Source organism: Taeniopygia guttata, chromosome 16 (assembly GCF_048771995.1).
Source record: "Taeniopygia guttata chromosome 16, bTaeGut7.mat, whole genome shotgun sequence".
NCBI lineage: Eukaryota > Metazoa > Chordata > Aves > Passeriformes > Estrildidae > Taeniopygia > Taeniopygia guttata.
The window spans coordinates 5213992-5235736 of NC_133041.1; the positions used below are offsets into that span (position 1 = coordinate 5213992).

Below are 21745 nucleotides of genomic sequence, written 5' to 3' on the forward strand. Positions count from 1 at the left end.
ACCCCCCCCTCAGCCCCCCCCTCCCCCTCCCCCTGCCCCTCCCCCCACCGCCGCTGCCCCCCCCGCCCCTCCCCCCCCCGCGGCGGCCGCCGCCCCTCCCCCACCGCCCCCCCCGGCCGTGTTCGCGCTGCACCCGCACGGCTTCGGCGTGCCACAGGTGGGGGAGGGGCGGGAATTGGGGGGTGGGGGAGGGGCACTGTGTCCAATTTTGGGGTGGGGGAAGGGCAGTGGGGGGATGGGCACTGAATTTGGGGTGGGGGAGGGGCATTGTGTTTAAATTTGGGGTGGGGGATGGGCAGTGGGGGATGGGCACTCATTTTTGGGGTGGGGGAGGGGTCTCTAAATGGGGTGGGGGAGGGGCAGTGGGGGGAGGGGCTTTGATTTCGGGGTGGGGGAGGGGCAGTGGGGGAGGGGTACTGTGATTTTGGGGGGGTCTCTAATCAGGGTGGGGGAGGGGCACTGTGTCAGATTTTGGGGTGGGGGAAGGGCAGTGGGGGGAGGGGCATTGATTTTGGGGTGGGGGAGGGGTCTCCTTTAATCTCGGGGTGGGGGAGGGGCATTACGTCCAATTTTGGGGTGGGGAAGGGGCGACACTTTGATTTTTGGGGTGGGGGAGGGGCAGTGGGGGGAGGGGCATTATGTCCAATTTTGGGGTGGGGAAGGGGCGACACTTTGATTTTTGGGGTGGGGGAGGGGCAGTGGGGGATGGGCACTGATTTTTGGGTTCAGGGAGGGGCATTTTGTCTAAATTTGGGGTGGGGGAGGGGTCTCCTTTAATCTTAGGGTGGGGGAGGGGCACTGTGTCCGATTTTGGGGTGGGGGAGGGGTCCGCTCTGATCTCAGGGTGGGGGAGGGGCACTGTTTAATTCTGGGGTGGGGGAGGGGCGGTCGGGTCACGCCCCCCCCGGGGGTTCCCTGACCTCGCTGACCCCTCCCCCCATCCCCCCTCCCCCCCCCAGCCCCCCGCCCATCCCCCCCCGCAGGTGATGCTGCTGCACCCCCCGGGCCCCTCCCCCACCACGGGGGTCCCGCAGGGGGGGGTGGGGGTGGGGCCCCTCCCCGGCTCCGGCCCCGCCCCCTTCGGCTTCCTCGGACACGCCCCAGGTGAGGGGGAGGGGCAAGGGGGGCAGGGGTCACACCGGGGTCATTCTGGGGCTAGGGGTCACTCTGGGGTCACTCCGGGGTCAGGGGTCACACTGGAGTCAGAGGTCACAGGTCACGGAGGGGTCACGGGTCATTACAGGGTCACTCAGGTCTCTAGGGTCACTGGGGGTTGGGTCGCACTGGGGTCACTCCAGGGTCAGGGGTCACACTAGGTTCATTCAGGGGTCAGGGGTCATTCATGGGTCAAGGTTAACCCCGTGGTCACTCACACATCAGAGGTCATTTAGGGTCACTGTAGGGTCACTCAGGGGTCATTTGTGGCCACTCGGGGTCACAGGTCATTTGGGGTCAGGGGTCATTCGGTCATAACTGGGTCACTCAGGTCATTTGGGGTCACTGGGGGTCAGGGGTCACACTGGGGTCGGGTCACTCTGGGGTCAGGGGTCACACTGGGGTCACTTGGGTCACACTGGGGTCAGAGGTCTTGGGTCAGTCTGGGGTCATTCCGGGGTCAGTCGGGTCATTCATGGGTCAAGGTTAACCCCATGGTTACTCAAGGGTCGGAGGTCACTCAGGGGTCACACTGAGGTCAGGGTTAACTCTGGGGTCACTCAGGTAATTGGGGTCACTCAGGTCACTGAGGTCACTCGGGGGTCAGGGGTCACACTGGGGGTAAGGGGTCACTCATGTCACTTTGAGTCAAGGGTCACACTGGGGTCAGTCAGAGGTCACAGGTCACTCGGGGGTCATGGGTTATTACAGGGTCACTCAGGTCATTTGGGGTCACAGGTCACTCATGGGTCAGACTGGGGTCAGGGGTCACCCAGAGGTCACTGGGACTGACCCCTCCCCCTCTCTCTCCCGCAGTGCAGTCGCAGCAGCTCCACCAGTTCCACCCGGGGGGAAACTGAGGCACGGCCGGACGGGGGGGGAGGGGCCGGACCGGGGGGGGAGGGGCCCGGACCCCCCCTCCCCCACTCTCCCCTTCCCTCCCCCACCCTCCCCCAACCCCCTTTTGTATTAATTTATGGGGGGGGAGGGGCGGGGGGGGGATTTGGGGCCGAACGGGCTCAAAAAGGGAAAAAGGCTGAAAAAAATGGAAATAAAATGAAAAAAAAACCCCAAACACGATAAAAATGGAAAAAAACCCCAAACACGATAAAAATCGAAAAAAACCCAAACCAGAACCAAAAATCCTTTATTGGGGGGGGGAGGGGCCACATGGCGGGGAGGGGGAAGGGGCCGCGGGGGGTGGGGGGGAGGGGCGGGTCCTCCCCCCACTTATCCGGAACTCAGAACCGTTCCTGCCCCTCCCCCACCCCCTGTGGCATTGAGGGGGGAGGGTCAGAGGTGGGGGGGCTTATCCGCCGTGGGTGGGGGAGGGTCACCTGGGGGTGGTGGGGGAGTGTCAGCCCCAGGTAGGGGAGGGTCACCTATGGGTGGGGGAGGGTCACCCCCGTGTGTGGGTGGGGGAGGGGCACCCCCAGATGGGTGGGGGAGGGGTCTCCCCCAGGTAGGGGGAGGGTCTCCCATGGGTGGGGGAGGGTCACCCATGAGTGGATGGGGGAGGGTCACCCATGGGTGAGGTGGGGGAGGGTCACCCCTATGTGTGGGGGAGGGTCAGAGGTGGGGGAAGGTCACCCATGGGTGGGGGAGGGTCACCCCCAGGTGACCGCCCTGTGGTGGGGGAGGGTCAGCCCCAGTTGGGGGGAGGGTCAGAGGTGGGGGAGGGTCACCCATGGGTGGGGGTCACCCCCATGTGTGGATGGATGTCGGTCACCCCCATGTGACCTCTCTGTTTTGGGTGGGGGAGGGTCAGAGCTGGGTGGGGGTCACCCATGTGTATGTGGGGGAGGGTCACCCCCATGTGGGTGGGGGTCACCCTTGGGTGATGGGTGTGGGTCACCCCCGGGTGACCTCCCTGTCAGTGGGGGAGGGTCAGAGGTGGGGGTCACCCCCACGTGTGTTTGGGTGGGGGAGGGTCAGCCCCATATGTGGGGGAGGGTCACCCATGGGTGGGGGTCACCCCCATGCGACCGCCCTGAGGTGGGGGAGGGTCACTCTTAAGTGGGGGGGGGTCCTCCATGGGTGTGTGGGTGGGGGAGGGTCACCCATGGGTGGGGGACGGTCACCCCCAAGTGGGTGGGGGAGGGTCACTTATGTGTGTGTGTGGGAGGGTCACCCATGGGTGGTGGGTGGGGGAGGGTCACCCCCAGGTGACCTCTCTGTCAGTGGGGGAGGGTCAGAGGTGGGGGTCACCCATGGGTGGGGGAGGGTCACCCCCAGGTGGGGGAGGGTCAGAGGTGGGTGGGGGAGGGTCACCCCCATGTGACCGCCTGGTCGGTGGGGGAGGGTCAGAGGTGGGGGTCACCCATGGGTGTGTGAGGGAGGGTCAGTGATGGGTGGGGGAGGGTCACCCCCATGTGACGTCCCTGTCAGTGGGGGAGGGTCAGAGGTCGGGGTCTCCCATGGGTGGGGGTCACCCCCACGTGACCGCCCTGAGGAGGGGGAGGGTCAGAGGTGGGTGAGGGTCACCCATGGGTGGGTGATGGGTGTGGGTCACCCCCAGGTGACGTCCCTGTTGGTGGGGGAGGGTCAGAGGTGGGTGGGTGAGGGTCTCCCATGGGTGATAGTTGGGGGTCACCCCCACGTGACGTCCCTGTCCGCCTGCTCCAGGGGCAGCACCGCGGTCACCACCCCGGTCCCGATGGTTCTGGAGCCGTCGCGCAGCGAGAAGCGCTGACCCCGCTCCAGCACCATCGGCTGCCGCAGCAGCAGCGAGAGAGCGGCGTCCTCCCCGGGCATCACCAGCTCCTGTGGGGCACAGATGTGGGGCAGAGATGTGGGGCTGACCCATAGATACACTGCCCCATAGATCCCATACACCCCATAGATCCCTCAGCACCATCGGCTGCCGCAGCAGCAGCGAGAGAGCCGCGTCCTCCCCGGGCATCACCAGATCCTGTGGGGCAGACCCATAGATCCACTGCCCCAAAGATCCCCCCACAGCCCCATAGATCCTATAGATCCCCTGGGATCAGCCCCATAGATCCTATACACCCCACAGATCCTATACACCCCATAGATCCGCTGGGATCAGCCCCATAGATCCCCCCACTGCCCCATAGATCCTGTACAGCCACACACATCTCCCCGCCCCACATCCCCTGTGGGTCAGACCCACACGTGTCCCCCCGCCCCACACCTTTCCGGGGGGCAGCAGCACCCTGCCCCACACCCGCCCCACACCTTGCCGGGGGGCAGCAGCACCCGGCCCCACACCCTGCCCCACACCCGCCCCACACCTTTCCGGGGGGCAGCAGCACCCTGCCCCACACCCGCCCCACACCCCGCCCCACAGCGCCCCACACCTTGCCGGGGGGCAGCAGCACCCTGCAGGCGATGTCCCACGTGTGGGAGAACATGACGGGCGCGAAGTGGGACACGAACGGTTTGTGGCGACCCCCCTCCTGTGGGGTGAGCACGTACACCTGGGGGGCAGGGAAAGGGTTAACGGGGTCTGCCCCACATCCTGCCCCATAGAAACCCATATCACCCCAAATCCTGCCCCATAGAGCCCCACAGACCCCAAATCCTGCCCCACATAACCCAAATCCTGCCCCACACCGCCCTCCTGTGGGGTGAGCACGTACACCTATGGGGGGGAAAGGGTTAATGGGGCCATGGGGCCTGCCCCACATCCTGCCCCATAGATCCCAAATCTGCCCCACATCCTGCCCCATAGAGCCCAAATCCTGCCCCACAGAACCCCCACACCGCCCTCCTGTGGGGTGAGCACGTACACCTGGGGGGGAAGGGGTTAATGGGGTCTGCCCCACATCCTGACCCACATCCTGCCCCATAGATCCCAAATCTGCCCCGTAGAGCCCAAATCCTGCCCCACAGAACCCCACAGAACCCCCACACCGCCCTCCTGTGGGGTGAGCACATACACCTGGGGGGGAGGGAAAGGGTTAATGGGGCCTGCCCCACATCCTGCCCCACATCCCGCCCCATAGAAACCCATATCCTGCCCCACATCCTGCCCCATAGAGCCCAAATCCTGCCCCATAGAACCCAAATCCCACCCCACAGAGCCCCCACACCGCCCTCCTGTGGGGTGAGGACGTACACCTGGGGGGAAAGGGTTAACGGGGCCTGCCCCACATCCTGCCCCATAGAAACCCATATCACCCCAAATCCTGCCCCACAGAACCCCCACAGTACCCCCACACCCGCCCTCCTGTGGGGTGAGCACGTACACCTGGGGAGGAAAGGGTTAATGGGGCCTGCCCCACATCCTGACCCACATCCTGCCCCATAGAAACCAAATCCTGCCCCATAGAACCCCCACAGAACCCCCACACCGCCCTCCTGTGGGGTGAGCACGTACACCTGGGGGGGGGAAGGGTTAATGGGGCCTGCCCCACATCCTGACCCACATCCTGCCCCATAGAAACCCACATCACCCCAAATCCTGCCCCATAGAGCCCCACAGAACCCAAATCCTGCCCCACACCGCCCTCCTGTGGGGTGAGCACGTACACCTATGGGGGGGAAAGGGTTAACGGGGTCTGCCCCACATCCTGACCCATAGACCCCAAATCCTGCCCCATAGAACCCAAATCCTGCCCCATAGAGCCCAAATCCTGCCCCACAGAACCCCCACACCGCCCTCCTGTGGGGTGAGCACGTACACCTGGGGGGGAAAGGGTTAATGGGGTCTGCCCCACATCCTGCCCCATAGAGCCCAAATCTGCCCCACAGACCCCACAGATCCCCAAATCCTGCCCCACACCGCCCTCCTGTGGGGTGAGCACGTACACCTGGGGGGGAGGGAAAGGGTTAACGGGGTCTGCCCCACAGATCCCAAATCCTGCCCCACATCCTGCCCCACATCCTGCCCCATAGAGCCCAAATCCTGCCCCACAGAACCCCAAATCCTGCCCCATATTCGCCCTCCTGTGGGGTGAGCACGTACACCTGGGGGGCAAAGGGTTAATGGGGCCTGCCCCACATCCTGACCCACATCCTGCCCCATAGACTCCAAATCTGCCCCACAGATCCCAAATCCTGCGCCACAGAACCCCAAATCCTGCCCCACACCGCCCTCCTGTGGGGTGAGCACGTACACCTATGGGGGGAGGGAAAGGGTTAACGGGGTCTGCCCCACATCCTGCCCCATAGATCCCAAATCCCGCCCCATAGAGCCCCACAGAACCCCCACACCGCCCTCCTGTGGGGTGAGCACGTACACCTGGGGGGGAAAGGGTTAATGGGGTCTGCCCCACATCACCCCAAACCCCACACCCCACATCTCTGCCAGCCCCATAGCTGCCCCACACCTGTGCCTGGACCTTCTGCTGGGGTCTGAGGGCCCCGGGGGGGGTCAGGACCATCCCCCGCTGCAGCCCCAAACCTGCCCCACATCACCCCAAACCCCACACCCCACATCTCTGCCAGCCCCACATCACCCCACACGTGTGGGTCCCACCTGTGCCTGGACCTTCTGCTGTGGCCGGAGGGCCCCGGGGGGGGTCAGCACCATCCCCCGCCGCAGCCCCAAACCTGCCCCATATCCCCCCAAACCTGCCCCATATCCCCCCAAACCCCAAACCCTGCCCCACATCACCCCACATCTGTGGGTCCCACCTGTGCCTGGACCTTCTGCTGTGCTCTGATGGCCCCGGGGGGGGTCAGCACCATCCCCCGCCGCAGCCCCAAACCTGCCCCACATCACCCCAAACCTGCCCCACATCACCCCAAATCCCACACCCCACACACCCCACACCCCACACCTGCCCCACAGCTGCCCCACACCTGTGCCTGGACCTTCTGCTGTGGCCGGATGGCCCCGGGGGGGGTCAGGACCATCCCCCGCCGCAGCCCCAAACCTGCCCCATATCACCCCAAACCTATCCCATATCCCCCCAAACCTGCCCCACATCACCCCAAACCCCACACCCCACAGACCCCACACCCCACAGCTGCCCCACACCTGCCCCACAGCTGCCCCACACCTGTGCCTGGACCTTCTGCTGTGCTCTGATGGCCCCGGGGGGGGTCAGCACCATCCCCCGCCGCAGCCCCAAACCTGCCCCACATCACCCCAAATCCCACCCCACACCCTGTCCCATAGCTTCAGCCCCACATCTCCTGCCCCACACCTGTGCCTGGACCTTCTGCTGGGCTCTGAGGGCCCCGGGGGGGGTCAGCACCATCCCCCGCCGCAGCTCCTCCCGGCGCAGCCCCCGCAGCAGCGCCCCCACATTGTCCCCGGCCTCCGCCACCTCCAGCTGCTTGTGGAACGTCTCGATCCCTGCAGGGGTCACACAGGGGTCACACAGGGGTCACACAGGGGTCAGGGGTCACACAGGGTCAGGGGTCACTCAGGGTCAGTCAGAGGTCAGTCAGGGGTCAGTGGTCAGGGGTCACCCACTGGTCACTCAGGGTCACTCAGGGGTCAATGACAGGTCAGTGGTCACTCATTGGTCACTCATTGGTCACTCAGGGATCACTCAAGGGTCACTCAGGTCAATGGTCACTCATTGGTCACTCATTGGTCACTCAGGGATCACTCAAGGGTCACTCAGGGATCACTCAAGGGTCACTCAGGGGTCAGTCAGTGGTCAGGGGTCACTCAGGGGTCATTCAGAGTCACTAACGGGTCACTCAGGGTCACTCATTGGTCACTCAGAGGTCAGGGGTCACTCAGGGGTCAGTGGTCACTCAGGGGTCAATGTCAGGTCGGCAGTCACTCAGGGTCACTCAGGGGTCAGGGGTCACTCGGGTCAGTGGTCACTCAGGGTCAGTCAGGGGTCACTGGTCATTCAGGGTGACTTGGGTCATTGGTCACTCAGGGGTCAATGACAGGTCAAGGGTCACTCAGGGGTCATAGGTCACTCAGGGGTCACTGACAGGTCAGTGGTCACTCAGGGGTCACTCAGGGGTCAGGGGTCACTCACCGGTCACCACTGAGCGCAGCTCTCGGCCGTAGCCCAGCAGAGCTCAGGGGTCACTCAGGGGTCACTGACAGGTCAGGGGTCACTCAGGGGTCAGTGGTCAGTCAGTGGTCAGTCACTGGTCACTCAGAGGTCACTGAGGGGTCAGGGGTCACTCACCGGTCACCACTGACCGCAGCTCTCGGCCGTAGCCCAGCAGCTCCACCTCGTCGCCCTTCCGGAGAGTTCCGCGCTCCAGAGTGCCGGTGACAACCGTGCCCCGCCCTGACAGGTGAGATACAGGTGAGTTACAGGTGAGACACGGACAGGTGAGATGGACAGGTGAGATACCGACAGGTGAGACATGGCTCCAGAGTGCCCGTCACCACCGTGCCCCGCCCTGACAGGTGAGACAGGTGAGATACAGGTGTGTTACAGGTGTGTTACAGGTGAGACACCGACAGGTGAGACATGGCTCCAGAGTGCCCGTCACCACCGTGCCCCGCCCTGACACAGGTGAGATACGGACAGGTGAGATACCGACAGGTGAGACATGGCTCCAGAGTGCCCGTGACAACCGTGCCCCGCCCTGACAGGTGAGACATGGACAGGTGAGTTACAGGTGTGACACAGGTGAGACAGGTGAGGGGCAAAGAAACCCCGAAAAATGGCTCCAAAGTGCCCGTGACCACCGTGCCCCGCCCTGAGACAGGTGAGATACAGGTGAGACAGGTGAGGGACAGGTGAGATACAGGTGTGTCACAGGTGAGCTCACCTGGGATGGAGTGCACGGCCTCCACAGGTAACAGGCACGGCCGCTCCAGGTGTGACACAGGTGTGATTTAGATGTGATTTATGTGCCATACAGACCCCATACAGGTGTGACAGAGGCTGTACAGGTGTGTTACAGGTGTGTCTCAGGTGAGCTCACCTGGTATGGAGTGCACGGCCTCCACAGGTAGCAGGCACGGCCGCTCCAGGTGTGACACAGGTGTGATTTAGATGTGATTTAGGTGCCATACAGATCCCGTACAGGTGTTACAGGTGTGTTACAGGTGTGTCTCAGGTGAGCTCACCTGGGATGGAGTGCACGGCCTCCACAGGTAACAGGCATGGCCGCTCCAGGTGTGACACAGGTGTGATTTATGCACCATACACGCGCAGTACAGGTATGACAGACCCCATACAGGTGTGTGACACACCTGGCACAGGTGAGTTACCTGGTATGGAGTGCACGGCCTCCACAGGTAACAGGCACGGCCGCTCCAGGTGTGACACAGGTGTGATTTAGGTGCCATACACACACAGTACAGGTGTATTACAGGTGTTACAGGTGTGTTACAGGTGTGTCACAGGTGTGTTACCTGGGATGGAGTGCACGGCCTCCACAGGTAACAGACACGGCCTCTCCAGGTGTGACACAGGTGTGACACAGGTGTGACACAGGTGTGATTTTGGTGCCATACAGACCCCATACAGGTGTGACAGACCCCATACAGGTGTGACACAGGTGTGTTACAGGTGAGCTCACCTGGGATGGAGTGCACGGCCTCCACAGGTAGCAGGCACGGCCGCTCCAGGTGTGACACAGGTGTGATTTTGGTGCCATACAGGTGCAGTATGGGTACCACAGACCCCATACAGGTGTGTTACAGGTGTGACACACCTGGCACAGGTGAGCTCACCTGGGATGGAGTGCACGGCCTCCACAGGTAGCAGGCACGGCCGCTCCAGGTGTGACTCAGGTGTGTTTTAGGTGCCATACACGCACAGTACAGGTGCAGTACAGGTGTGACAGACCCCATACAGGTGTGTGACACACCTGGCACAGGTGAGCTCACCTGGGATGGAGTGCACGGCCTCCACAGGTAGCAGGCACGGCCGCTCCAGGTCCCGCGGGGGCTGCGGGATGTGCTCGTCCACCGCCTCCAGCAGGCGCAGCACCGACTGCAGCCCCAGGGCGGGGTCACGGTCCTGCAGGTGAGACAGGTGAGACATGGACAGGTGAGACAGGTGGGACGTGGTCAGGTGAGAGCCACAGGTATGCCCCAGGTGTGTCCAGGTGTACCCAGGTACACCCAGGTGTATCTCAGGTGTGCCCAGGTGTGCCCCAGGTGTATCTCAGGTGTGCCCCAGGTGTGCCCAGGTGTATCCCAGGTGCTCCCAGGTGTGCCCAGGTGTATCCCAGGTGTGCCCAGGTGTATCCCAGGTGTGCCCAGGTGTATCTCAGGTGTGCCCAGGTGTGCCCCAGGTGTGCCCAGGTGTATCCCAGGTGTGCCCAGGTGTGTCCCAGGTGTGCCCAGGTGTATCCCAGGTGTGCCCAGGTGTATCCCAGGTGTATCCCAGGTGTGCCCAGCTGTGCCCACGTGTATCCCAGGTGTATCCCAGGTGTGCCAGGTGCGTACCTGCAGGGCGCACAGCGCCAACCCCACCACCACAGGTGTGTGGTTATTGATCACCATTGATCACTATCGATCAGTATCGATCAGTATTGATCAGTTATTGATCAGTGGTGATCAGTATCGATCAGTTATCGATCCCAGGTGTACCTGCAGGGCACACAGAGCCGATCCCGCCACCACAGGTGTGTGGTTATTGATCAGTAGTGATCAGTTATTGATTAGTATTGATTACTAGCGATCAGTATTGATCAGTATTGATCAGTTATCGATCCCAGGTGTATCCCAGGTGTATCCCAGGTGTACCTGCAGGGCGCAGAGCGCCGATCCCGCCACCACAGGTGTGTGGTTATTGATCAGTTATTGATCAGTATTGATCAGTATTGATCAGTTATTGATCCCAGGTGTGTCAGGTGTGTACCTGCAGGGCACACAGCGCCGACCCTGCCACCACAGGTGTTTGGTTATTGATCAGTTATTGATCAGTGGTGATCAGTATCTATTGTTATTGATCAGTATTGGTCAGTATCGATCAGTATTGGTCAGTTATCGATCCCAGGTGTACTCAGGTGTACCTGCAGTGCACACAGCGCCGACCCCGCCACCACAGGTGTTTGGTTATTGATCAGTAATTGATCACTATCGATCCATTATTGATCAGTATTGATCAGTATTGATCAGTTATCGATCCCAGGTGTACCTGCAGAGCGCAGAGGGCCGACCCCGCCACCACAGGTGTGTGGTTATTGATCAGTAATTGATCAGTTATTGATCAGTATCGATCAGTTATTGATCCCAGGTGTATCCCAGGTGTACCTGCAGCGCACAGAGCGCCGATCCCGCCACCACAGGTGTGTTCTCTCCGTCGAAGCCGAACTCGCTGAGCAGCTCCCGCACCTCCAACTCCACCAGCGGCAGCAGCTCCGGGTCAGGTACGGCGTCCGCCTTGTTCAGGTACACCACCACGTGCTGCACGCCCACCTGGGCACAGGTGAGACAGGTGAGATACACCTGAACCCCAAACACACACCTGAGCACTCACCTGACCCCAAAAACACACCTGAACCCAGCCCCGACCCCGCCTTGTTCAGGTACACCACCACGTGCTGCACCCCCACCTGCACAGGTGAGACACACCTGAGCACACCTGAGCACTCACCTGAGCCCAAACCTGACCCCAAACCCAGCCCCGACCCCGCCTTGTTCAGGTACACCACCACGTGCTGCACCCCCACCTGGCCAGGTGAGACAGGTGAGACACACCTGAGCACTCACCTGAACCCACACACACACACCTGAGCACACCTGAGCCCAAACCTGACCCCAAACCCAGCCCCGACCCCGCCTTGTTCAGGTACACCACCACGTGCTGCACGCCCACCTGGACACACCTGTCACACCTGTCTGACACACCTGTTCACACCTGTCTGTGTCACACCTGACACACCTGTCCGTACCTGCCGTGTGAGCAGCAGGTGCTCCCGTGTCTGCGGCATCTGTCCGTGTCTCACCTGTCTGACACACCTGTCTCACCTATCTCACCTGACACACCTGTCTGACACACCTGTCCATACCTGTCTAACACACCTGTCCGTACCTGTCTGGCCAGCAGCAGGTGCTCTCTGGTCTGCGGCATCTGCCCGTGTCTCACCTGTCTGACACACCTGTTCACACCTGTTTTACCTGTCCGTGTCTCACCTGTCTCACGTGTCTGTTCACACCTGTCTCACCTCTTCACACCTGTGTGTCTCACCTGTACTCACCTGTCTGGCCAGCAGCAGGTGCTCCCTGGTCTGCGGCATCTGCCCGTCCGTGGCCGCCACCACGAGGATGACGCCGTCCAGGGGCGCCGTGCCCGTGATCATGTTCTGGGGCCAAAAACACCAAATTCGGGTCAGCGCCGCGGTTTGGGGGGAGTTCAGGGACTTTTGGGGGAATTTGGGGGGATTTGGGGGTATTCGGAGGGATTTGTGGTGAAATTGGGGCATTTTGGGGGAATTTGGGGAGTTTTGGGGCAGTTTGGGAAATTTTGGGGACATTGGGGCATTTTGGGGGAGTTTTGGGGAAATTGGGGCATTTCAGGAGGAATTTGGGGAGTTTCGGGGAATTTAGGGAATTTTGGGGAGAATTGGGGCATTTCAGGGGGAATTTGGGGAGTTTTGGGGGAATTTGGGGGAGTTTTGGGGGAATTGGGGCATTTGGGGAGAATTTGGGGACTTTTGGGGAGTTTTGGGGGATTCGGAGGGATTTGGGGTGAAATTGGGGGAATTTGGGGCATTTCAGGGAGAATTTGGGGAGTTTTGGGGGAAATTGGGGCATTTGGGGGGAATTTGGGGCGTTTTGGGGGGATTCGGAGGGATTTGGAGTGAATTTGAAAGAATTTGGGGCATTTCAGGGGGAATTTGGGGAGTTTTGGGGGCTTTGGGGAAATTTGGGGGATTTTGGAGGAATTCAGGGAATTCTGGGGAAAATTTCAGGTTTTTTCCCCAAAACTCACCATTTTCCCCCCAGATCTCTCTTTTCCCCCCAGAACTCAGCATTTTCTCCCCAAAATTACCATTTTTTCGCCCCAAACTCGTGATTTTTTCCCAAAATCGCGGTTTTTCGCCCCAAACCTTGACGTAGTCGGCGTGCCCGGGGCAGTCGGTGTGCGCGTAGTTGTGTTTTTCCCCCCAAAAATCCCATTTTTTCCCCAAAATTTCGTGTTTTTTCCCCGGGATTTTTGCGTTTTTTCCCCAAATTCGGGTTTTTAACCAAAATCGCGTTTTTTCGCCCCAAACCTTGACGTAGTCGGCGTGCCCGGGGCAGTCGGTGTGCGCGTAGTTGGGTTTCTCCCCCCAAAAACCCCATTTTTACCCCCAAATTTCGTGTTTTTTTCCCCAAATTTCGGGATTTTTTCCCAAATTTCAGGTTTTTTCCCAAAATCGCGTTTTTTTGCCCCAAACCTTGACGTAGTCGGCGTGCCCGGGGCAGTCGGTGTGCGCGTAGTTGTGTTTTTCCCCCCAAAAATCCCATTTTTACCCCCAAATTTCGTGTTTTTTTCCCGGGATTTTTGCGTTTTTTCCCAAAATTCCCATTTTTTTCCAAAATCGCGTTTTTTCGCCCCAAACCTTGACGTAGTCGGCGTGCCCGGGGCAGTCGGTGTGCGCGTAGTTGTGTTTTTCCCCCCAAAAATCCCATTTTTACCCCCAAATTTTGGGGTTTTTTTCCCAAATTTCGGGTTTTTTTACCGAATTTCGGGTTTTTAACCAAAATCCCCATTTTTCGCCCCAAACCTTGACGTAGTCGGCGTGCCCGGGGCAGTCGGTGTGCGCGTAGTTGGGTTTTTCCCCCCAAAAATCCCATTTTTCCCCAAAATTTCGTGTTTTTTCCCTCGGGATTTTTGCGTTTTTCCCCAAATTTCGGGTTTTTAACCAAAATCGCGGTTTTTCGCCCCAAACCTTGACGTAGTCGGCGTGCCCGGGGCAGTCGGTGTGCGCGTAGTTGTGTTTTTCCCCCCAAAAACCCCATTTTCACCCCCAAATTTTGAGTTTTTTCCCCGGGATTTTTGCGTTTTTTCCCCAAATTTCGGGTTTTTAACCAAAATCCCCGTTTTTCGCCCCAAACCTTGATGTAGTCGGCGTGCCCGGGGCAGTCGGTGTGCGCGTAGTTGTGTTTTTCCCCCCAAAAATCCCATTTTCACCCCCAAATTTCGGGGTTTTTTTCCCAAATTTCGGGATTTTCTCCCAGATTTTGGGTTTTTTCCCAAAATCGCGGTTTTTCACCCCAAACCTTGACGTAGTCGGCGTGCCCGGGGCAGTCGGTGTGCGCGTCGTTGTGTTTTTCCCCCCAAAAATCCCATTTTTTCCCCCAAATTTTGAGTTTTTTCTCCGGGATTTTTGCGTTTTTTCCCCAAAATTCCCATTTTTTCCCAAAATCCCCATTTTTCGCCCCAAACCTTGACGTAGTCGGCGTGCCCGGGGCAGTCGGTGTGCGCGTAGTTGTGTTTTTCCCCCCAAAAACCCCATTTTTTCCCCAAAATTTCGTGTTTTTTCCCCGGGATTTTTGTGTTTTTCCCCAAATTTGTGATTTTTTCCCAAAATCCCCATTTTTCGCCCCAAACCTTGACGCAGTCGGCGTGCCCGGGGCAGTCGGTGTGCGCGTAGTTGTGTTTTTCCCCCCAAAAACCCCATTTTTTCCCCCAAATTTTGAGTTTTTTTCCCGGGATTTTTGCGTTTTTTCCCCAAAATTCCCATTTTTTCCCAAAATCGCGTTTTTTCGCCCCAAACCTTGACGTAGTCGGCGTGCCCGGGGCAGTCGGTGTGCGCGTAGTTGTGTTTTCCCCCCAAAAACCCCATTTTTTCCCCCAAATTTTGAGTTTTTTCCCCGGGATTTTTGCGTTTTTTCCCCGAATTTCGGGTTTTTAACCAAAATCTCCATTTTTCGCCCCAAACCTTGACGTAGTCGGTGTGCCCGGGGCAGTCGGTGTGCGCGTAGTTGTGTTTTTCCCCCCAAAAATCCCATTTTTACCCCCAAATTTTGGGGTTTTTTTCCCAAATTTCGGGATTTTTCCCCAAAATTCCCATTTTTAACCAAAATCGCGGTTTTTCGCCCCAAACCTTGACGTAGTCGGCGTGCCCGGGGCAGTCGGTGTGCGCGTAGTTGTGTTTTTCCCCCCAAAAACCCCATTTTCACCCCCAAATTTTGAGTTTTTTCCCCGGGATTTTTGCGTTTTTTCCCCAAAATTCCCATTTTTTCCCAAAATCCCCGTTTTTCGCCCCAAACCTTGACGTAGTCGGCGTGCCCGGGGCAGTCGGTGTGCGCGTAGTTGTGTTTTTCCCCCCAAAAATCCCATTTTTACCCCCAAATTTTGGGGTTTTTTTCCCAAATTTCGGGATTTTTCCCCAAAATTCCCATTTTTAACCAAAATCGCGGTTTTTCGCCCCAAACCTTGACGTAGTCGGCGTGCCCGGGGCAGTCGGTGTGCGCGTAGTTGTGTTTTTCCCCCCAAAAACCCCATTTTCACCCCCAAATTTTGAGTTTTTTCCCCGGGATTTTTGCGTTTTTTCCCCAAAATTCCCATTTTTTCCCAAAATCCCCATTTTTCGCCCCAAACCTTGACGTAGTCGGCGTGCCCGGGGCAGTCGGTGTGCGCGTAGTGCCGCCGGGCCGTGCTGTACTCCACGTGCGCCGCGTTGATGGTGATCCCGCGCGCCTTTTCCTCGGGGGCGCTGTCGATCTCCTCGTAGGGCCGGAACCGCGCCCCGCCCCCCGCCGACAGCACTGACGGACCCAAAATCGGCAGAATTTACCCCAAAAATCACATCCAAGACATAGGGAAACCCCCTGCACCCAAAAACCCCCAAAATTCAGCTAAAAAACGCTGAAATTCTGCTCAAAAAAGGCCCAAAAATCAGCCCAAAAACCAGCTCAGACCCAGCCCCGCCCCCTGCCGACCCAAAATCCGCATTTTTCACCCCAAAATCAGGTCTGGGAGATAGGGACCCAAAACCCCTCCAATTCAACCCAAAAACCCCCGAAATTCTGCTCAAAACCACCCAAAATCAGCCCAAAAAGCAGCTCAGACAGACCCAGCCCCGCCCCCCGCCGACAGCACTGCGCACCCAAAATCGGCATTTTTCACCCCAAAAATCGTAACAGGAAATAGAGACCCCTCCCTGCACCCAAAACCACTGAAATTCAGCTCAAAAATCCCAAAAATCGGCCCAAAAATCAGCCCAAAAACCAGCTCAGACCCAGCCCCGCCCCCCGCCGACAGCACTGACGGACCCAAAATCGCCATTTTTCACCCCAAAAATCACATACGGGAGATAAAGTCCCCACTGAACCCATAAACACCGAAATTCGGCTCAAAAATCCCGAAATTCAGCCCAAAAACCAGCTCAGACCCAGCCCCGCCCCCCGCCGACAGCACTGTGGACCCAAAATCGGCGTTTTTCACCCCAAAATTTGTAACAACAGATAGGGACCCTCCCTGAACCCAAAATCACTGAAATTCAGCTCAAAAATCCCAAAAATCAGCCCAAAAATCAGCCCAAAAACCAGCTCAGACCCGGCCCCGCCCCCCCACCGACAGCACTGACAGACCCAAAATCCGCGTTTTTCACCCCAAAAATTGTAACGGGAGATAGGGACCCCCCCTGCACCCAAAACCCCCCAAATTCAGCTCAAAAATCCCAAAAATCAGCCCAAAAAGCAGCTCAGACCCAGCCCCGCCCCCCGCCGACAGCACTGCGCACCCAAAATCGCCATTTTTCACCCCAAAAATTGTAACAGCAGATAGGGACCCTCCCTGAACCCAAAACCACCAAAATTCAGCTCAAAAATCCCAAAAATCGGCCCAAAAATCAGCCCAAAAAGCAGCTCAGACCCAGCCCCGCCCCCCGCCGACAGCACTGACGGACCCAAAATCGCCGTTTTTCACCCCAAAAATTGTAATAGCAGATAGGGACCCAAAACCCCCCCAATTCAGCCCAAAAACCCCCGAAAATCAGCTCAAAAATCCCAAAAATCAGCCCAAAAACAGCTCAGACCCAGCCCTGACCTCCACTGACAGCACTGCTGGAGGGACCCAAAATCGGCATTTTTCACCCCAAAAATTGTAACAGGAGATAGGGACCCAAAACGCCCCGAATTCAGCTCAAAAACCCCCGAAATTCAGCTCAAAAATGCCCAAAATCAGCCCAAAAATCAGCCCAAAAACCAGCTCAGACCCAGCCCCGCCCCCCGCCGACAGCACTGACGGACCCAAAATCCGCGTTTTTCACCCCAAAAATCATAATGGGATAAAGGGACCCCCCCACTGAACCCAAAAACCCCGAAATTCGGCTCAAAAACCCCGAAATTCGGCTCAAAAATGCCCAAAATTCAGCCCAAAACCCAGCTCAGACCCAGCCCCGCCCCCCGCCGACAGCACTGATGGACCCAAAATCGGCATTTTTCACCCCAAAAATCATAATGGGATAAAGGGACCCCCCCACTGAACCCAAAAACATCAAAATTCAGCTCAAAAACCCCGAAATTCGGCTCAAAAATGCCCAAAATTCAGCCCAAAAACCAGCTCAGACCCAGCCCCGCCCCCCGCCGACAGCACTGACGGACCCAAAATCGCCGTTTTTCACCCCAAAAATCACATATGGGAGATAGGGAAACCCCCTGCACCCAAAAACCCCCAAAATTCAGCTAAAAAACGCCAAAATTCTGCTCAAAAAAGGCCCAAAAATCAGCCCAAAAACCAGCTCAGACCCAGCCCCGCCCCCCGCCGACAGCACTGCCGCCCCAAAATCGGCAGAATTTACCCCAAAAATCACATACGGGAGATAGAGACCCTCCCTGAACCCAAAATCACTGAAATTCAGCTCAAAAATCCCAAAAATCGGCCCAAAAACCGGCTCAGACCCAACCCCGCCCCCCGCCGACAGCACTGCCGACCCAAAATCCGCGTTTTTCACCCCAAAAATTGTAACAGCAGATAGGGACCCAAAACCCTCCAATTCAGCCCAAAAATCCCGAAATTCAGCTCAAAAATCCCGAAATTCAGACCAAAAACCAGCTCAGACCCAGCCCCGCCCCCCGCCGACAGCACTGCCGACCCAAAATCGCCATTTTTCACCCCAAAAATCATAACAGGAGATAGGGACCCAAACCCCCCCCAATTCAGCCCAAAAACCCCCCAAATTCAGCCCAAAAATCCCAAAATTCAGCCCAAAAATCGGCCCAAAAACCAGATCAGACCCAGCCCCACCCCCTGCCAGACCCAAAATCGCCTTTTTTTATGTTTTTTTCCCGTTTTTGCCTGTTTTTATCCCATTTTTGGCCCACCTTTGGAGATGGCGGCCGTCAGGGTGGTCTTGCCGTGGTCCCAGTTAAATCCCATTAAATCCCATTTTTAGCTATTTTAACCCCATTTTTAGCTATTTTAACCCCATTTTTAGCTATTTTAACGCCGTTTTTTCGCAGTTTTTCCCAATTTTGCCCGTTTTTACCCCATTTTTGGCCCACCTTTGGTGATGGCGGCCGTCAGGGTGGTCTGGCCCTGGTCCCAGTTTAACCCCAGTTAAATCCCATTTTAACCCCATTTTTAGCTATTTTAACACCATTTTTAGCTATTTTAACGCCGTTTTTTCGCGTTTTTTCCCAATTTCACCTGTTTTTACCCCATTTTAACCCACCTTTGGTGATGGCGGCCGTCAGGGTGGTCTGGCCCTGGTCCCAGTTTAACCCCAGTTAAATCCCAATTTAACCCCATTTTGACCCCATTTTTAGCTATTTTACCCCCGTTTTTTCCCATTTTAACGCCGTTTTTTCCCGTTTTCGCCCGTTTTCACCCCGTTTTCGCCCACCTTTGGTGATGGCGGCCGTCAGGGTGGTCTTGCCGTGGTCCCAGTTTAACCCCAGTTAAATCCCATTTTAACCCCATTTTAACCCCATTTTTTCCCATTTTAACGCCGTTTTTTCCTGTTTTTTCCCATTTTTGCCCGTTTTTACCCCGTTTTCACCCACCTTTGGTGATGGCGGCCGTCAGGGTGGTCTTGCCGTGGTCCACGTGGCCGATGGTGCCGACGTTCACGTGGGGTTTGTCCCTCACGAAGGCGGCCTTGGCCTTGGGGGGGGCCTGGGGGGACCCGGGCGGGAAGGGGTTAAATACACCCCAAAAAAACCCCAAAAAACCCCAAAAAACCCAAAATAAACCCCCAAAAACCAAAACCCACTCAAAAAAAACCTCAAGAAACCCCAAAAAACCCAAAATAAACCCCCAAAAACCAAAACCACCCAAAAAAACCCGAAACCCGCCCAAAAAACCCCAAAAAACCCCCAAAACCCCGAAAGCCACCCAAAAAACCCCAAAAAACCCAAAATAAACCCCCAAAAACCAAACCCACCCAAAAAAAACCCAAAAAACTGAAACCCACCCAAAAAAACCCCCAAAAACCCAAACCCACCCAAAAAACCCAAAACCCTCCCAAAAACCCCAAAACCCACCCAAGAAACCCCAAAAACCCCAAAATAAACCCCCAAAAACCAAAACCACCCAAAAAACCCCCAAAAAACCCGAAACCCACCCAAGAAACCCTAAAAAACCTGAAACCCTCCCAAAAAACCTAAAACCCACTCAAAAAATTCCCAAAAACCCAAAACCCACCAAAAAAACCCCAAATCCCCCAAAATAAGCCCCCCAAATACCCAAAAAAACCCTGAAAGCCCCAAAAAAATCTCCAAAACCCCCCAAGATAATCCCCAAAATAAACCTCCCCAAAAAGCCCAAAATAAACCCCCAAAAAAACCCCAAATTTCCCCCAAAATAAAACCACAGAAAACTCAAAACCCCCCAATAAAACCCAAAAATAAACCCCCAATAAAACCCAAAAATAAACCCCCAAAAACTCCCAAATAAACCCCAAAATAAACCCCAAATTAAATCCTGATTTAAACCCCAAAATCCCCCAAAATAAACCCCCAATAAAACCCAAAAATAAACCCCCCAAAACCCCCAAAATAAACCCCAAAATAAACCCAAATTAAACTCCAAATTAAACCCCAAAATCCCCCAAAATAATCCCCCCAAAAACCTCAAAATAACCTCCAGAAAAACCCCAAAATCCCCCCAAATCAGCCCCAAAAACAAACCCCAAAAAACCAAAAACCCTCCCAAAAAAACCCCAAAATTCCCCCCAAAAAAACCCACAAAAAAATCACCAAAACCACAAAAAAATCCCCAAAAACCAATCCCAAAAAAATCAGCAAAAATCCCCAAAAATCAGCAAAAATCCCCAAAAATCAGCAAAAATCCCTTAAAAAAACCCCGACCCCAAACCAGTTAAAAATGGACCCAAAAACCGTTAAAAATTGCCCAAAATGGCCCCAAATCTCCCCAAATCTGTGGGGAACTCACCGAACTCAGCAGCCTCAGCCCACGGAAACCTGAGGGAAAAAAAGGGAAATTTGGGGAATTTTGGGAAATTTTGGGAAATTCTGAGAGATTTTGGGGAGATTTTGGGAAATTTTGAGGAATTCTGAAAGATTTTGGAAAAATATTGGGGAATTTTGAGGAATTCTGAGGGATTTTGGAAAAATTTTGGGGAATTTTGAGGAATTCTGAGGGATTTTGGGGAAATTTTGGGGAATTTTGAGGAATTCTGAGGTATTTTGGGGAAATTTTGGGGAAATTAGGGGAATTTTGAGGAATTCTGAGGGATTTTGGGGCGATTTTGTGGAATATAGAGGAACTTTGGGGCTATTTTTCGAATTCTGAGGAATTTTGTGGGATTCTGGGGCCATTTTGGGGAGATTTTTGAGTAATTTTGGGGCCTTTTTGAGGAATTCTGAGGGATTTTAGGAAACTCAGAACTTTAGAGGAATTTTGTGTAATTTTCAGGAGTTTTGAGGAATTTTGTGGAGTTTTGGGGACTTCTGAGGGATTCTGAGGCGATTCTGAGGGACTTTGAGGAATTTGGGGCGATTCTGGCGCCATTTTCGGCGAATTCTGAGGGATTTTGGGGTATTCTGAGGGAATTTTTCGTTCCCTCGGGGCGGTCCTGCGGAATTATGAGGGATTTTGTGGAATTCTGAGGGATTTTGTGGAATTTTGGGCCATTTTCGCCCCTTTTCGGCCATTTCGGGGCTCCCGGGGTGACCCCGCCGGCCCCGCCCCCCCCCCCGACCTTTAGCCCCTCCCCCTCCCCCGCCCCCCCGCCCTTCCTCGCCCCCTCCCCTCCCCCCCCCCGCCCTGACAAACCCCCGAAAAGCCCCAAAATCCGCGGAATTCGCCCCAAAAGCGCCGCACCCGCAAAGGCCCCGCGCCGCAGCAGCGCCGCCGGCAGCGCCATCTTTGCTCCGCCGCGCCGGAAGTGCCTCTGAGGCGGCTTCCGGTCCCGCCTTTTCCCGCCTTTTTTCGCGCGCCGCTCTGGCCGCCCTGGAGGACCCAACTCGGTGGTCTTGGAGGACTCGGCCAAAAAACGCCCCAAAATCGCCTCGAATCGCCCCAAAATCGCCTCGAATCGCCCCAAAATCATCCCGCCCACCCCCGCGCCCCAGAATAAACCCCAAAATCCTCCAAAATACCCAAAATACACCAAAATACCTGAAAGTCCCCCCCCCAAAAAACCCCCAAATCCTCCAAAATACCCAAAATACACTTAAAAAAACTGAACCCCCCAAAAAAACCCCAAAATCCTCCAAAATACACCAAAACACCCAAAACCCCCCCAAAAAAACCCCAAAATTCCCCAAAATACCCAAAATACACCAAAACACCCAAAACCCCCCCAAAAAAACCCCAAAATTCCCCAAAATACCCAAAAT

The 21745-nt window shown here is 56.5% G+C and overlaps 1 protein-coding gene and 1 long non-coding RNA gene across 3 annotated transcripts; one reads left to right on the plus strand and one right to left on the minus strand.

Moving 5' to 3' along the window:
* The first annotated feature begins 79 nt into the window (after positions 1-79).
* On the plus strand, positions 80-2055 carry LOC121470818 (uncharacterized). The gene is made up of 3 exons (XR_012058487.1): positions 80-157; positions 960-1104; positions 1972-2055. It is a non-coding gene; the product is annotated as an uncharacterized lncRNA (long non-coding RNA).
* Positions 2056-3300: 1245 nt separating this feature from the next.
* On the minus strand, positions 3301-21426 carry TUFM (Tu translation elongation factor, mitochondrial). Of its 2 annotated transcripts, XM_072936422.1 has the most exons (12): positions 21228-21426; positions 20337-20365; positions 18947-19058; positions 15540-15706; positions 12208-12312; positions 11261-11425; positions 9887-10019; positions 8226-8330; positions 7272-7423; positions 4476-4595; positions 3760-3918; positions 3301-3325 (listed from the first exon to the last, which is right to left on the minus strand). In XM_072936422.1, the coding sequence occupies exons 1-12, from the start codon at positions 21268-21270 to the stop codon at positions 3311-3313; spliced, it is 1305 nt and encodes a 434-aa protein (XP_072792523.1). In that variant the 5' UTR covers positions 21271-21426; the 3' UTR covers positions 3301-3310. The 2 variants fall into 2 exon arrangements, with proteins under 2 accessions (XP_072792523.1, XP_072792522.1); XM_072936421.1 differs by lacking the exon at positions 3301-3325 and having other exon boundaries at positions 3637-3918.
* Positions 21427-21745: the final 319 nt, after the last annotated feature.

Coding starts and splice junctions, on each gene's coding strand:
- TUFM (XM_072936422.1), bottom strand. CDS start 21,270: ATGGCGCTGCCGGCGGCGCTGCTGCGGCGCGGGGCCTTTGCGG. Junction 15,707..18,946: donor GACGGCCGCCATCACCAAAG/GTGGGTGAAAAC, acceptor TGGGTCCGTCAG/TGCTGTCGGCGGGGGGCGGG. Junction 10,020..11,260: donor CGGCGCTCTGTGCGCTGCAG/GTACACCTGGGA, acceptor TCTCACCTGCAG/GACCGTGACCCCGCCCTGGG.